This window comes from Xiphophorus maculatus, chromosome 20 (genome assembly GCF_002775205.1).
Source record: "Xiphophorus maculatus strain JP 163 A chromosome 20, X_maculatus-5.0-male, whole genome shotgun sequence".
In the NCBI taxonomy this organism is placed as follows: domain Eukaryota; kingdom Metazoa; phylum Chordata; class Actinopteri; order Cyprinodontiformes; family Poeciliidae; genus Xiphophorus; species Xiphophorus maculatus.
Genome location: NC_036462.1, coordinates 18,441,191 through 18,458,744, shown reverse-complemented (window position 1 = coordinate 18,458,744; position 17,554 = coordinate 18,441,191). Strand labels below are relative to the sequence as shown.

Below are 17,554 nucleotides of genomic sequence, written 5' to 3'. Positions count from 1 at the left end.
ATTAAAGATCTGCTGTTGTCATTGCAACCTCCCAGACCTCTCAGGTCTTCTGGTTCTGGTTCTGCTCTGCATGCCCAGAACCAGAGAAGCAGCATTCAGCTTCTACAAACTTCCAGAAAACTGCAAAACAGCTGAAACTCTGAGTGCCTTTAGATCTAAACCCCAGCTGTTTAGAGCTGCTTTTCAACCATAATAACTGGATCACTGATCAATATATTTGTTGACTTGGTGATTTCGTTGATAGCTTTTGACAAAACATAATGTTTATGGCTCGGTTCATGACGGGTTTCTCCATATGTTTGCGACGTAAATCACTTTTGAACAAACAGTGCTTCACTGCCTCTCTCTCTCTCTCACCTCCTCCTCTCTCCTCCAGTCCGACTCCTTCTGCTCCAGCTCCTCCCGGGCTTTGGTCCAGTCCACGGTGAGCCTGCGGATGTCCTGGCTCAGAGCCTCGTTGGCCAAACCCGCCTGCTCCAACTGCTCCCGCAGCATCGCGTTCACCGCAGACAGGCTGCTGCTCCTGAAGGATCCACAAGCAGGTCAGACATCACTGATATCAACAGACCTGCATGTCTTTGAACTGGAGCCAAGCGCAAATTATATATTTATTTGAAACGTGCTTAAGGTGAATCAAAGGTTAAATCTCCCTACTGCTTTCAGCTGTAAGAAAAAACCCGAGATAAAACCCTTAATGCTACACTGTATAAACGCCTCTGTTGTGTTTTATTGGTTAAATAATCTTCATTGTTGCAGCATCTCTACATTTATGCCGGACTTTTCTGCTGTGTCTTCACTGGTTCTCTAACAAACCTCTGAAATTCACAAACCCGCTGCAGCTTTTCTTCTTCTCCTGTTTCTCAACAGTGGCCTGCTTTGTGTTGGTTTTTCACACAAAGTCCCAATAAAATACTTCAGAGCTCTAATATGACAACAAGTTAAAACGTATGAATACTGCTGAAGATAAAAAAAAACAGCTGAATATGAAGAATTACCAAATTCTTCAGAATTGGTAAAGACTGCAGAAGTTTTAACTCAGAAACTGTTTATACTTTAACTCATCCATATCTGAGTATTAATAGAGATTCATTGTTATGTGAAGCTGATGGTTATTTTATTAGTTGATTTTTCTGAGAACTAGTCAGATAATTGGAGAAAGAAATTTGAAAATGTTGCAGATTTTTCATTTAACCACTTAAGTAAACTAAGAAATGCAGTAAAGATACAAATAAACAATCAAATTCCTTTCTAAATAAGAAAATATTCATTTTACATATTTATAAAGTGCAATTATTTAGTGAACGGTTGATTATTTGTTGCAATATTGTTCATTTGTTGGATTGATTAATAATATGGTAGCAAAAGATGCTTAATAAGAGATTTCTTTGCAGAATTTCAACCAGGTGAAGCTAAAACTTTTCAACTTGCGAAGTTTTGGTAGAACTTATTTGCAAACAAATAATAGTTTTTTTTTATTTTAAAGGCAAAACAGGCACATGAATATTATAATATGATTTTAATTACAAGTTTTTGATAATTATTGAATAGGTAGGTAATATATTTCATTAAATTAAGATAAGAGGTGGGATTAAGTAAATGTTTACTTCGTCCTACGCCAAGGTGTTTCTCTGTCCTGCTGATTATTTGATTTTCTTGTTTTTAAAAATCTGTTTGAAATAAATAAATGAAAATGTATATATATATATATATTTATATATATACAGTTAATATATATATATATATATACATCTGTACAGTTTTTGGTTTAATGTTCTGAGCGAATTGTTATTTCATCAAACAGCTTTTTTGAGCCTGTATACTCCAATTAACATTTTATTTATTATTAAATTATTTGAGAATTATTTCAGTAATCGATTCGTTATGATTGATCTGATTGATCGTTTCAGCGCTAGTGGTGACGCTCCACCTCTGCTGCTCCTCCTCCAGTCGGATCAAAGCGTCCTCCAGGTTGCTGCTCGCGTCCTCCTGATGTCGTCTGTTTGACGCTTCGCTGTTGCTCTGAAATTAATCATCCAATTAGAAAACGACTGCAGACAGAAAACAGGTTCATGGTGTTCAGTAGGAAATGTCACCCACCCCCATGGTGCCTTTCTCCAGCTCGGAGGATTTCTCCTGAAGCATCTGCTCCAGATCGCCACATTTCTTTTTGTACTGCAGAACCTGAGGAAGAAGAACCATCATCATCATCATGCTTCACTGTAAAAAATGCTCAGTTAAACTGAGAGTTGGATAGAGCACCGAAAAGATTTACTCAAGTAAGAGCAGTGATACTGTAACATATTTTTTTTAGTCAAATAATAGAAAAAGTATTTATTCAAGACGTTATTCAAGTAAGAGTAAAAAGAAGTATTTGGTAAAAAGTCTGAGTCATTTAATATCTTAAAATTACATAATCAGACAGACCAAAATATAAAGTTCAGTGGAAAATTTTGTATTTTAATGACTAAAAATACAATAATTTATATAAGTAACAAAAAATAACAAAATCAGGCAAAAGAAACTTTTCCAAATGAGTTTCTTTTAATAAAAAACGAATGAAAATTTAATAAAAACTGCAGGTGTGTGTCTGTGTCTTGTGAATTTTTGGTTGTAAACATTTTACTTTTTCATTCAGTGGGTAGAAAATCCAGAAATTGTACTCAAGTAAGAGTAGAAATACTTCATAATAAAATTACTCAAGTAAAAGTAAAAAGTACAGCGTAGCAAAAGTACTCCTAAAAGTACCTTTTTTTTTGTTTTGTTTGTTTTTCAAAAAACGCCACTCAAGTAAATGTAACTCCGTAGTTACTACCAGCTCTGGTCTGACCCGGCCCACCTTCGCCTGCAGCTTCTGCACCAGCTGCGCCTGCCTCTGCTGGCCCTCCTGGTAGGCGGTGAGTTTACGCCTGTAGGCCGCCTGCTCCTCGTCCAGCCGGCGCCGCAGATCCACGTTCTGCTGGGCCAGGCTGCGCGACTCTGGGGAGTCGAGGTCGCCCTCCCCGGTTTCAAACCGCAGCGCCTGCTCCAGCTGAAAGAGAGAGAGGCAAGAACAAAATGGATTTTAATTTAAATATGGTTCTAACATGATGAAAGTGTTTTCCTGCTTCGTTTTGTTACATACGACCAAATATTGTAGGGGTGCATGTATACAGTATATATCTGAGCCTTTGAGAAGCTACAATAAATTCAGATTTATAGATAGATTTTTATTATTCCACAACATGGAGGGATAATGGTTCAAATGAAATGAATCACTTAATCGCATCATAAATAAAAATGAATTTGATAATTTCCATTCTGATTATTATTATGTTTGAAGGAGAGTGATGTTTAAAGAGACTTCATAATACATTTTAATTAATGGTTTCTGTTTTGTGTGGTTTTAATTTATTGTTTTTGGTTGTTATTTTTCATTCTGTATATTTTAAAATATAGTCCACTTCCAGTGTGAAGTGTTCTTTGTAAAATTAAAGTTTATTGATTTTGAAATTTGCATTTTTATGCCATCTTACATACGTTACTTGACAATGGTGCCAAAATAACTATATTATTGTTTATCACAATCATTTCTGGGACAATTTATCATCTAGAAAAGATGTGTTACCATATCATCTAAGTTATATTTATGATGAAAAAAAAATCACTCTCTAAATCAGGAATCCAAATTAGAAAACATCAGGAAGAGATGGGAATGTACTTGTCCCTGAGATTAATTGTTTAGATTTATTTTTCCTTTTCATCTCTAAAGAATTATTCTGTATTAAAAAAAATTTAAACAGTGAAGGAATGAAAAAGAAAAAAATGAGATTCTATTTATTTCAAATGTTCATTTTTAGGTACCAAATATTTTCACAGAAAGTGTAAAAGCAATAGAAAACCATCCAATCACCAGTTCACTCACTCCTTTAGTAATATTTTACTGTGTAGATAAAACTAGTCAATTCACCCAAAACATAATTTGTACCCAAATTTAAACTTTATTTTATATAAAGGATTGATTCTGTATGCTGCTCTTTGTATACTTTTGTTAACCTTGTTTTGTTTTTGCTGTTCCTATAGTGATACCATTTAAAAAAAGGGAAAATATATAATTTTTTCTTTCTCATAAAAATATAAATAAAATAAAGTATAAATTTAGTTGAGTGCGTGTAAACGTTTTACTGAAATCATGTTTATTAACTTTGCTACAGCTGCCTGTTGGAGCAGGTTTATGATTTTTGCTAATGTTCAACCTGAATCCAGTCAACAGTCCACCACATCCCTCCCCTGCTGTGAAGCCCCTGTTTACAGTCACCCATGGCGACGGGCGCTATGGCAACATTCCACTCCACTTCATTCCATCCCCCGTCACCTGGGCGACCCACAAATCCGAGACAAAGACATACCGAGAAGACAAAAAACCGGGGGAGAGGCAGGCGTTCCTCCCAAAGCTCCAGACCAAAAACCTGGAGGGTTTCTGGAGGATTTTCTTTATTTTCCCGCCTCACGTCGTCCCAGTTTCAGTCAGATTTAGCTTATTGTCCTCACCCTCTCGCTGATGGCGCCGTACTTGATGGCGAGCTCGTCCCGGTCGGCTCTGCTGTGGGCCAGCAGGTCCTCCAGCCGGGCCAGCTCTCCCTGCAGAACCCGGTTCTCCTCCTGGACGGACATGACGGAGGACATGGCCCCGGCTGCTCACAGAGGAAACCAAACGCTCCGTTTTAGATGGACAACATCAGGGATGAAACGATTCATTCAATTAATCACGATGAATCGCTTATTGAAATAATCATCAACTAGTTTAGTAATCGATTAATCGTTAACTGGAGTATAGAGAGTCTAAAAAAGGCAGCAAAACTTTGCAGAAAATATATATATTTTGCATCTGTGAGTCTGCAACACCCAGTTCAGATTCTGTTAAAAAAATCACAGTTTTCTTGCTATTCATATATTAATCTGTTAATTAAAAACATAATCACACATCACATATGTATTGATGTTAATCTCAACAGAAAGCTGAGCTTTTCACACGTTGATGTTAGAAGTGTTTTTTAGCTGCAGTTTTATCCTTTGCTACAAATGATCAAGAATTCACTAACAGAATTGTACTTTAGGTAATACAATGTTTATCTCCTTATTTTTTAAAAAGAAATTATATGTTTATTTGCATCTTTTAATGTATTTTTAATATTGAGTAAAAAGGGCTTAAATGAAAAATCTAGATTGTGTCGATTTTTTAATCGATTGTCAGAATAAGCAACAGATTAATCGATAACTGAAGTTGAATTCAGGCAGAAATTAGAATCCATTAATGCTCCTGCTCTTTGAGATGAGATGCTTTAATTTATTTCTAATATTGCATAAAAACGGATTAAATCTGCAGGATGCGGCGATTAATCGTCAGAATAAGCAACAGATTAATCGATAACCGAAACAACGGTTTGCTGCAGCTCAAGGCTACATAAGGATGAGGAAGGACTCGCCGGTATCGTTGAGGTTCTTGGTGACGATCTCTCGGACTCTGGCCGGCAGACATGTAGGGGCCGCATCCGGTGACGGGCCCCGGACGGTCAGCCTCTTCTCCTCAGACAGGACGCTCTCCTCCAGCCGCTGGTTCAGGTGGAAAAACAAAGAGGCACCGCGGCGGCTAAGTTAGACGATTTGATGATGCGATCACCACAGCTACAGAGTTTGCCCTCATTTGCCCCATCAGCTCGCCGTCAGCGCATTATGAAAGCGCTGAGGTGAGATTCCCCACGGGGGGCCTCACCTGGATCACCGACTCCAGCTTGTTGGAGTCGGAGTTTTCCTCACCGCTCATCGCCGCTGTTTCCAAATCCTCCAGGAAAATAGGATTAACTCCAAATGAATTCCCAAACAGAGCGACGGTCGCTCTCCTTGTTCTCTCTCCTTTTCCAGCCGGCAAAGAAAAAGGATAAAAGTTTCCCGCTTTAATCTGATCACGTTTCTGGTAAGTTTTTGGCAGCAGAGGAGCGGAGCGTGTCCGTCCTGCCGCCTCCTCAGAGACTCTGAGACGCAGATTGAGGACAGCAGGATTAGCTGGTTTTAAAGTGCCCCCCTCTTCCTCCTCCTCCTCTTCCTCTTACACTGTTGCCACGCTCTCTGCTTGAAATTAAAAGCCTTCACACACCTCTGCTACTCAACTACACAAAAGAGAGGAAATACCATAAAAAGCAACAGGAGGTTTTAACTCGTGAATAAATTTGTAACAAATTTTGCGGGACAATGAATTGTCCCAGTAATTATTGTGATAAACGATAATATTGTTGTTTTGGTATCGTTGTCAAGTAATGTTTGATTTGCAGGTTTATAAATGTGCCAGAATTAGCCAAAATGCTATTTTTCATCTGTCCTTCCTGGACAATTAGTAGTTTATCTTGTTAAAACCAAGCAAACGTTTTACAAACAAGGTTAAAATGACTTACAGATTTTGTCAATAAATGCAATCAATGCCAATAGTGATTACAAAACAAGGAAACTACAACAACATGATGTGTCACATTAAGCAATAAATTAATTAATTGTATGATAAATCAAAAGGAGCTCAATTATTTCCATTCCAATAATTAATATTTCTGAAAGCTAATTTTGTTTACAGAGACTTGTGATCCATTTTATTTATGGTTTGGGTTGTGGGGGTTTTATTTTGATTTAATTTGGTGTTTTTGGTTGGTTTGTTTATTGTTTGGGATATTTAAAATGTCTTCCAGTGTAAAGTGTTCTTTACTAAATTAAAGTTTTTTGGTCTTTCAGACGGCAAGCTTGTGCCTTTATCGATATATTACTTTACAGTGTGATTATTTAACACAATAATTTCTAGGACAATTTATCGTGACAGGCCTATGCACAATTATAAAAAGTATAAGAAATAATTACAACTAAATCAATCCGTCGTCACAGGTGGTCATATGGTGGGATAATATATTGATAATGGAAAATTAATCCAAAATTGCCTCTCAAATACCAATAAACTTTAATTTAGTAAAAAATAATTAACAATGGAACTGGAAGATATTTTAATTTTTTAACTAAATCCCAAATGTACACAATAAATAAAATGGAAATAAAAAACATTTTTAACAACCAAACCCATAAATAGAAGGAATTATAATGGCCACATAAACAAAATGTACCTTAATAAGATATAAAACATCAGAACGGATATGATCAGGCTCATTTTAATAAATCATGCCGTTTATTGATTAATTGCTTCATTGCTTGTTGAGACAGACTTAGTGGCAGCTCTTAATTTAAAGATAAACTCCTTTCTAATAAACTACATGACTGTGGGAGTTTACTGTAAATCCTCAACAGACTGATCTCACAGCACAAGTTTCCAAACACAAACTGAAACGTCTTTTACTGAGGCTTTATGTGCCAAACAGATACAAACTCTTACTTAAGTGTGGAGAGTTGTTTTCCATATCCTACAACTAGAAATCAGAAAAGTGAGGCATAATTTCATATCCAGCCCCACTAAGGTATTATTTAATCAAACAGCCTTTTACTGGGATAAACGTAGAACGTTTTCAGACTAAAGTTTTTGTCCATTTCTTCTTGAAAAATGGCTCAAGCGACATCAGTTTGCTGTAGATTCCCATTTGGATACAGGTTTGGGCTTTCACTAGGCCGTTCCAGCAGATAAACATGCTTTGATCTAATTTAACTCTGGCTGTTTGTTCAGGGCGTTTCCCATCCTGAGAACAGAACCTCATTGAGAATCTGAGGCAGACTTCAAAACTGACGTTCACAGAAGAACTTTATCCAATCTGAATGAGATTGAGATGTAAACTGGTACCCTGAAAACACCGACGTCACCTATCCCCCCCCCCCCCCCCCCCCCCACAATATATTGAGGTTTGCTGTTGTTAGCATGAATAAATGTGGAACAACTCAGCAGGTGTGGATGGACGCTACGGGTCCAGTTACTCTGGTGGTTAAACCCGTTTTTCACAGCTTCAAAACAGAAACATGGCAAACATTAAACACAAGGAGAGATTCTTCCCAGTGATGGCGACAGAGTGTCATAGTTACACACAACAAGGTCATTGTGTCAACACAAGACACCCCACACACTGCTGTAACCACACACACACACACACACACACACACACACACACACACACACACACACACACACACACACACACACACACACTCACACACACATGTTTGCACAGCTCTTTGCAGGGACTTTCCATTGACTTCCATTCATTTCTACAGCCTAAACTTATCCTAACCCTAACCAAAACTCAATTCACACCTTAGTCCTAAATCTGACCCCTGGGCCAGGCTTCGGTCCCCACAAGGAGCAGTGGGTCTCCACAACGTACTATGTGTCAGGAAAATGGCCCCCACAAGATATTAGAAACAAACGCACACACACACACACACACATTTCTTTTTATGTTGCAAATTAAAGGGATATTTTCCTTGTCGTTTATAGTAAATATGACTGTAAACAGTCATTTGCAGAGGCAGGGATAAAATAAAATCCCTTTGAAATAGCTGAAAACTTCACCTACATTAATACATCTTGAGAACATTTTACACAGAATCATAGCCATATATATGTTTTTTGGGGTTTTTTGTACGCTTTTTCTCTATTTTTGAGTTAAAATAAACTTAATGAGCTGCTGAAATCCTGGTATGAAATCCTGATTCAAACATTTCAGTTTGAATCAGTTTGAATTTTCTAATGCCAGTCGCCCCCTGCTGGTCTGTTTATCACATTGCAGATGTCGTAGAAAATTAGAGCTTTTTTTAATGACAGCGAGAGAAATATAAATGAACTGATGTCCCAAAAACAAAAACAGCGTATTTTAATATGTATTTAAGAATTAAAACCTTGAAAATGCGCTTCATTTGTAGTCAAGATCAGCTTCCCTCTCTTCATTTGACATTAAAAGTGTTTGCTGTCATAAAAAGGGAACACGGCCAGCTTCTGCGATTCATCACTAACATCCTCTTTTCCCTAAAAGCCTTAAAACAAACAGAGGCTTAAACCGAAAAACACGCCTAAGTTTCCAAAAAGCGCAGCGGAGTTAGAGGCGGGACGAGGAGCAACCAGAGACCATCCGGCTTCTTTTTATAACCCATTAAAGCTTTATTTGTTTTAATATAAACTCTGAAACACAGTCTGTTCAGGCTGCATGGGAGTAAATATCGGTGTAAAACGCTTCGTGCATCGCTAGCAGCGGCTCTAGCAGGGAAGATATCCACTTCCCTCTCTGACAAACAGCCTCACCTCCACTTCTCGATCTGCTCCGAGCTTTTCACTCCGTCCTCCATCCCTCACAGCCGCCTCTGCGGTCCATGAATGCAGAGATAAATCCCGGATCCAGAGGCTGCAGCCGGAGTTAGACCACTAAATGTTCGCCGGAGCTGCTGCCTTCTTGTTCCGAAATCTTCTCCATGCTTTTTCCGGGGAGGGACTTCCAGTTCACCCAGCATGATGGTCTGCTGCTGCTGCTGCTGCCATCACAGGATCCCACACTGTCAGTTTCAAATTAACCACCGGGTCTCAAATATGTTATCAAATATTGATTTAATCGACTTTTTTAGTGGATTCTGTTCGGGTTTCCTGCTGAAAGTGTCATTTGTGCATGTGAAAAACTGCGGGGTTCACAGATTCAATAAATCCTGAACACAGAGGCGATCCAAGCGACAGACGCGTTTAAATAGTTCTTTATTCTAAAGTGGTCAGTTTTAATTATTTCTTATATTGTTTTATAATAATTGTTGTCATTTTGTTTGTATTTACTGTTCGCACTAATTGTATTTATTGACAAAATTTGTAATTTCAGCCTTGTTTATATAACTTTTGTTTTTAGCAAGACAAATTAGTCATAATCCAGCGATAATTATGAGCCATAATTTGTCTAATTGTGGCTCATTTACATAAATGTTAGTAAATGACTTTATAAAAAAAAACAAAAAAAAAACGTTTCAAAGCAGGTTTTAATAACATTTTATTTAGGAATATCAAAGTAAAGGAGGCTGATATATAAACATAGAGAAGCACTTTTAAGATTATAAATGATAAAAAAATATAATTAAATCACATTTATAACTGATTAATTTGTGCTGGTGCATCACACACTGGTTGTAAAGTGCTTAACCTGCGTTACTAAAATACATTTTTGTTCAGAATCCATTCATATTGCTAAAATATAAATTATTTATTATAATAATTAATTATATTATATTTATTATAGACTTATTATTTGAAGAACAACAAAGGAAAACTATTTAATTAAAGAGAATAAAACAAATATATGCATGCAATTTGTTTTAGAGAGATATTTGAACGAGAAAGTACCTACAAATTTATTGCGTGTTCACACACACACACACACAGGAAACGAAAAGACACAAAGGGAACAAAAACTAAGGAAAGAAATAAATGAAACAAGAAAGTAAGACAATAAAGGAAAGGAATGAAGGAAGGATGTTTAGAGAAGGAAAGAAAGGAGAAAAGAAGGAAGAGCAAAAATAAAGAAAAGTGTAGAATAAAGAACAGAATAAATTTCACAAAGCAGCGATGGAAAGAAAGGGACAGAAAAAACGACAGAATACCACTGAATGAAAGGAAGAACAAAGGAATAAAAAAACAGGAGAGGAGAAAAAGAAAGGAATGACAAATACAAGGAAGGAGGGAGGAAAAGATGGGAAAACAAGAAGGAAAAACAACATTTAGACAACAGGAAGGGAAATCAAGTCTTAAAATATAAATATTTTCCTCTGCTCATATTTTCCTTTTCCGGTGAGAATACCAACATCAAACTCCAGATGTTTTTGCATAAAGTGATTCTGCAGCTGTAAATCTGAGCTGTGAAGAGGATCAAACAGAGATTATTCTCTACGACGACCCGACTATCAAAATAAAACAAGAAACCTGTCAAATATACACTTTAGTTACATGTTTTATATATTTCAGGGGTCTTCCCAGGAAGGCACTTCATCAGGAGGAAAAAGAAAAGCAGATTTCATTTTGGGTAAAAGGCACGACCCAGAAAGGATAGACATAAATGAGGCATTTATACGATCATAACTGAAAGCATGAGAATCGATTCTTCACCCCGAAGATGATTTAAAAGAAACAGATTAAAACTGATTATCAAACATTAAGAGAGGTTTTGTGATTTATTAAAACAAGTCGCGAAAAAAAAAACAAACGAGAACAGAAGTGCTGTTTTACAGCCGGAGGAAAGAGGGGCACTTTCTCCCAACATGAACGTTTGAGATGAGTGACGTTGGCGTGAGGAGATCGTTCTGGGACAGAAAGACAAACCGTGATGTCACAAAGAGAGACGACGAATCTGATCGGAGGAGGTCAGTGAAACGACTACGCAGAGCTAGAAAAATCAAGGAACAATCCATTAAAGGCGGCGAATAAATATCTTACACAGTTAGTGTGACAAGACGATGTTTCCCTTGTTTTAAAAAGTAAACTACTGCATAGCAGGTAGTGAAAAAGGAGAGCTGTAAAAATATCCGCTTTAACTTTTTGTTCCTTTAGAGTGTGTTGGTCAGCGGGCGGCTCTGCACCAGAGCAGAGAAAATTCACCAATGAACCTGTAAAATCTCCGCACACGTCCTCTATTCTCAAGCTTCTTTATGTCAACAATCGTCCTGTCTGCAGGAATGTAAGGAACCTGAGAGGAGGCCTTTTTTTTTCTCACAGCTCAGCTGAACTGCACCCATCCTGACTTGGCGGCGTCTTGGTTGGAGCTGTGGGGCGGAGACAGGAAGAGAGAGATGAGTTCACGCTCTTCTCCCGCAGGAAAATTCAAACACTTTTCAGGCTTTCAAACGTTTCCAGCTCCACACTTTGGAGATGAGCACAATGCAAACGAACTAAAGAAGAGTGTGTAAAGACACTGTTATTAGGACTGAACAATCATTCATGTTTTTTAGCAAATTCAAATAATTTTGTTACACTGAATTTTATTACCAAACTTTAGAGATACAAACAAACTCAAATAAAAATAAAAAAACTAAATCAGCAGACAACCAAAGATGTGTTGTGATAAAGGCTGCAACTAACGATTATTTTAGTAATTGATTATTCGGATGTTTAATCAATTAATCGGATATAAAAATTGGCACATTCTGTCGATTTTTCATTTAACCACTTAAGATTTTTCTATGCAATCTTAGAAATACATTAAAAATGCAAATAAACTAATAATTCAGGTCCTTTTTAAAGGAACTGAAGTGCTTGAGTTTGAATATCAAGCATTTTCAGTGACTTTATACAGAAATTAAGCACATTTCAAACCCTGAAAACACTTAAATTCAAGGATTTTCAAGCACCCGTAACCCTAACCCTAACCCTAACGAGAGAATGAGAGGTGATGGCAAAAAGAGGAAAACATACTTGGAGCCAGCAGAGGTGAAATCCCCCCACATGTCAGAGCTGGGCTGGGCCGCAGCGACTGGAGAACCCAAGTCCAACAGCGGAGCTGAAAGCGTGGACAGAAATCCTGTTAGAATAACGGAGATATTCCAGATAATGCCAACGACAAACGATGCTTTTGGAGAGCAGGACGGGTACCGGTGCTGGGCTGAGCAGCTGGGAGCGTCTCCAGTCCTCCAGGCGGAGGCAGGACACCGCCGCAGGCTTTTCCTCCGGGAGGGGGAGGGAGCAGACCGCCACCCAGAGGACGCAGCTTGGCGCCGCCTGCGTCTTTCTTCTTGATGTTCTGAAGTGATCAGATCGGTTTCTGCGTGTTTATATCAGCCTGTTTCTTTAATCATGTGATCGTCCGTGCTGCGTTTCCTTCTGCTCACCCCGATGCTGATCTTGATGGTCTGTCCCTCCTTGAAGCTCAGGTCCAGTTTAGGCGCTGAACTCTGAGACGCCTCCAGTTTCGCAAGATCCCCTTCTTGTTTCACCCACCTTTAGAGGTGCAAACCATTTCAAAATGAAAAGTTAAAAAATACTTTATCTAAATCAGATGCTACAGCAGACAGCCAAAGATTCTTTGTGATAACGGCTGCAACTAACGATTATTTTAGTAATTGATAATTCAGAGGGTTAAGCAATTAATCGGATATAAAACTTGGCACATTCTGCCGATTTTTCGTTTAACCACTTAAGCTTTTTCTATGCAATATTAGAAATACATTAAAAATGCTAATTAACTAATAATTCAGGTCCTTTTTAAAATAAGAAAAATATTTTAATGCCTAAAATGCAATAACATAGCAGTCCTTCTGTGGTCATTTGTATTTTAACTGACTATTATTTTATTGACTGATTAATAATTAAATAGCAAAAGATGCTTAATGGGTTTTTTATAGAATTTGAACCCAGTGAAGTTAAAACTATGCCACATGAAGATTTCTGGGTAGAACAATTTTACCAAGGGTTTTCTTTTTTAATCTGCAAGCTGTATATATTTTTGTATGTACTTTAGGTCGTTACTGCACGTGTTCTCCTCTTACTTAAAATGATCTTGTAAAGCCACATTGAAGTCAAACGAGTCTCCACGGTCTGCAAAACCCAAACCGATGAAAGCGTGACGTCCTAAAAAAAGAAAAGGAAAGGAAAGGACACAGACTCTATAAATAAATTAAAAAACTTTATGTAAAATACAGGGACAGAAAGAGGATAAAGTAACCAAATTAACTAAAACTACTGCTAGTTTTATATTAGATAGAGTTGATGCTACCTTTTTTTCTTAAATCAGAAATGTTCTCACCCGTTCCGTCCTCTATCCGGATGACAAAGTACCGGCTGGAGTCTGTGACGGCCTCCACTGCGATGCCTGGATACTGCTCAACCGGGGCTTGTGCGTACAGCTCTCCTGCAGAAAGACGCAGAAACAAAAACAACAGATAAATAAATGGAGCAACGTTTGAGCAGAAACCCGGATCAGGCCGTTGATTAAGCAAAACAAAAACAGCAAGATGACGTAAAAGAAAATACCCCTAAAACATGCTTTGACTGCATTAGTCTATAACGATCAACAACCAAAATAAGCAGTAACCAAGTTGCTCTTTCCTGATAACATGCTGTCGTTTTAAAAAGTATTCACCTGTGTTTCTGTCCTCCAACTTGATAAAGGCCTTCTTGTCTTTGGCGGTGATTTTCAGCCTCCCGCTCCACGCTGGTTCATCCAGCTTCCAGTCAGCAGCGCTAAGGGGAACAAAGAAACAACAGGAAACGCACATAATCAGAAAGGCGATTTGTGTCATCTGTATTTTTCTGGAACATGTGATTCAGTCTCTGTTTCAGCAGCTTGAGCTGTTCGCATTAGGGGGAAGTGAAATTAAGAAGGGCTACAAGAACAAAAGAAAATGTTTTACTATAATATTCTCAAGATAAACAATTTTTATCGATCTACTGGTTCATTTTAACACATTTTCACCTTATCAGGGTGGGCTGGTTGTGATTACAGCATTATACCTGTAGCTCCTTTAAAATGATAATTAATTAATTGAACTGCTTTGTCATGTTTTGTCTAAACACAACTGGAGCAAACTCCAGATTTGGGTCTGGAGTTTGCTTACTTTGAAGTTGTAAGGTGACAAATTATGAAAAATGTAAAGTGTTCTGAATGTTTTTCCAAAGAGGTCACGTTTTAATGAAATAGTTTAACTCTTAAACTAGCTAAATTATTTCCCCAGAGTTCTCAACAGCACATTGTGGCCTTTATTACGAATAAACTCCAAAGTGAGTGTGAGTGTAAAACTGGTTTTCCCCCCTCATTATCGCAATGTTCCCCTCAAGCTTTAGGTGGATTTGGGAGTGTATGAGTAAGTCCAAATACTTACGAGCATAAACATCAGTTTAAACCAAGTTTACAGAACAACATAACAGGAGTCTTACGGCTACAGCGACTTCTTGAACAGAAACAGCACAAAGAAAAAGAAAAAAAATCCACTTGTACCGATTTGAAAACAAACGCTGCATTCCTGCTTCCATTATCGGACGGACGATAACGGCAAGAAAACTTCACATAGAGAAGAAAAGTGCAGTCTCGACTGAAAACTTTTACTTCTGATTAAACCAATTTGTTGAACGCAGCGAGGATGAAACACGTCAGGATGTCGGTGTCACGTTTCCGTGAACTAGTGTTTCCAACTTTCTACCCATTTTGGTTTTGTCAGCCAACACAAATGTCCCGAGGCTAAGATGGTAATTAATATCAGCTAGCAGTTAATGCCGGCAGGGTTTACCGCATTTAGTACTATTTGGAGCCTCATAAAAAAAAAAAAAAAGCTGTTAAGTAATCCTGACAGCTCCGTTGTCCGATAATGGAATCATGAATAATAGATTAGCTTGCTGACCAGGACTTTCTCCGAGTCCTCAGAGAGAAACTTTCTCACCGATATCCACGATTGGAGGCCCGCGGCGGGATTCGGTAAACATGGACCTCTGGCTTCACGCACAGCATCGACTCATAAGTGCTGTCCTCTGCCATTTTGGAAAGTTTCAGTAACCTAAAAGACAACTTCCGACTTTCAATGGACGGGCCTCCACTCTGCTGCTTGCTGCTCGGCTGACTTTGAAGCCGCGGACTTGTATCAAAACAGCGCCACCCTGCGGCCGGGATGTTTCAGGAACGCGGCCATTGACTGGAAAACAGCATCGACGTTTTCCAGGAAAAGATGAGATACGATTATTTTTACACTTTCTACTCTTTCTGATTGTAGACTGAAGGACTTCAACGTCCTTTTATTATCTCTGGGTCCGTTCCACCCAGAGTTGGGTAGTAACTAGTTACATTTACTCAATTACATATACTTGAGTAACTCTTTTGAAAAAAATTACTTTTAGGAGTATTTTTTTACGACACTGTACTTTTTACTTTTACTTGAGTAATTTATTATGATGTATTTCTACTCTTACTCGAGTATAATTTCTGGATTTTCTACCCACTGAATAAAAACAAAGATGTTTTAACCAAAGATTCCCCAGACAAAGACACACACCTGAAGTTTTTCTTAAAGTTTCATAAGTTTTTTATTGACAGAAACTGATTGGAAAAAAAATATATTTTCCCTGGTTTTAGTATTTTTTGTATTTATACATATTATTGTAATTTTTTGTCCTTTAAATACCAAAATGCTTTGTAATGTTACTCAGTACTTGAGTAGACATTTTACCAAATAATTTACTTTTACTTGAGTAAAAATATGTTGAAGTAGTGCTACTCTTACTTGAGTACAACTTTGGGTACTCTGCCCACCTCTGATTCCACCCATTAATTCAATAATTGTAGCTCATATCAAGTTAATTATCTTGATAGTTATTTTTGATTAAATAGGGTGACAAATCTCATAATTTTACATTTACCACTCACTAGAGTTTGCTTTACAGTAGCAGTTGTCATGGTTGTGTGCTCCCAACTGTACCAGCTGAAACATTCAAGGCCTTTTTCGATCTTTTGTATCATTTCCATCCTTTGTGCAAAGCTATAATCTGTTCTCTGAGCTTTTTAGACACTTTTCTTTACTATGTCATATTTCCAACAACAATCGAGGCATTTGAGGTGTTTTATCTCCTCCACAGCTAACGCAGCTAATGAAGTCTTTGACTGGTGGTGATTTGTAAGTTTGTGATCTTTGGAAGAATTTAGTTTATTTTGATTTATTGTTTATTTGAGAAAAACAGAGACAAAATTGTAGATGAAAAAGATCTAATGTCTGCATCACAGTGTATATAGCCACAGCTAATTCGTAACATTTATCCCTAGAAAAACCTTTAGCAGTTGATTAAAATGAAAAGATCAGTAGTAAATATAATAAAATGATAAAAAAAAGAGATCCAAAACAACATACTGAACCAAAACAATCACTATATTTAGGAATAAGTGCAATTCTGGGTCATATTTAGTCAATTCTTAACCCTCAAAATGAATATTTTAATGCCAACTATGGTCTTAAAATCAGTTACAAAGTTTACAACTTTTAATAGAGAAGACTGGACGTCCTTGAACTAGGATCTAGTCTAATGCTTAAATTAGATCAAATCCTGGCAATGTTGGTTTACTGCAAGAAAACTTCACATAGAAAACTTAATTGTTCTTGAATTGATCTAGAAAACTGCTAGTAAAAATTATATTACTATTAAAGTGCAGCAGAGTTAGTTATTGAGGATTTTTGTACTGTGACTGTTGTTGGATCTGTTTGTTGATGCTGCAAAGAGTTTAGATGACTGCTTTCACATCCCTGTAGCTGTGTGTTAAGCTCATAATATGACATGTCTGACCTTTTGCAGACACGCCACCCTCTGACCAACACAATACACCATCATCATCAAATTACAGGGAGCTGAAACGCTCTCATCCCACAGAGGATGACCTCAGCCAGCTAATGATGGTGGCAGCACTCCTCTGCTGGTGTGTGACTGATCCGCTGGGTTAAAGGACAGCAGTTATTTTGTTCACAGTATTATTGTTTAAAGTATCAGACAGTTTTTTTTGTTTTGAATTTTTGTTTTGGCATCAGGCAGCTTCCATAGAGAAGCATACTGCAGCCTTTCCAGAGAAATTGGCTTGATGCAGAACGAGACCTTTGCCAGATGAAACCAGCTGGCGCC

At 37.7% G+C, this 17,554-nt stretch overlaps 2 protein-coding genes across 4 annotated transcripts in view; both read right to left on the bottom strand.

The window, feature by feature from the left end:
* crocc (ciliary rootlet coiled-coil, rootletin) overlaps positions 1-6,042 on the bottom strand; it is a 30,379-nt gene extending 24,337 nt beyond the window's left edge. For 2 of the 3 annotated variants that reach the window (XM_023324960.1, XM_023324961.1), the window contains exons 1-7: positions 5,750-6,038; positions 5,463-5,589; positions 4,528-4,670; positions 2,837-3,028; positions 2,098-2,181; positions 1,928-2,019; positions 358-523 (exon numbers count right to left, since the gene is read on the bottom strand). In XM_023324960.1, the coding sequence (XP_023180728.1) occupies positions 358-523; positions 1,928-2,019; positions 2,098-2,181; positions 2,837-3,028; positions 4,528-4,670; positions 5,463-5,589; positions 5,750-5,800 (855 nt within the window). In that variant the 5' untranslated portion in view covers positions 5,801-6,038. Of the gene's footprint in view, positions 1-357; positions 524-1,927; positions 2,020-2,097; positions 2,182-2,836; positions 3,029-4,527; positions 4,671-5,462; positions 5,590-5,749 lie in introns of all 3 variants that reach the window. The other variant, XM_023324962.1, reaches the window with a different exon arrangement.
* A 4,865-nt stretch (positions 6,043-10,907) lies between these two features.
* necap2 (NECAP endocytosis associated 2) lies at positions 10,908-15,518 on the bottom strand. The gene is made up of 8 exons (XM_005807275.3): positions 15,340-15,518; positions 14,046-14,146; positions 13,710-13,814; positions 13,453-13,534; positions 12,796-12,904; positions 12,560-12,707; positions 12,383-12,467; positions 10,908-11,733 (listed from the first exon to the last, which is right to left on the bottom strand). The coding sequence occupies exons 1-8, from the start codon at positions 15,432-15,434 to the stop codon at positions 11,688-11,690; spliced, it is 771 nt and encodes a 256-aa protein (XP_005807332.3). The 5' UTR covers positions 15,435-15,518; the 3' UTR covers positions 10,908-11,687.
* Positions 15,519-17,554: the final 2,036 nt, after the last annotated feature.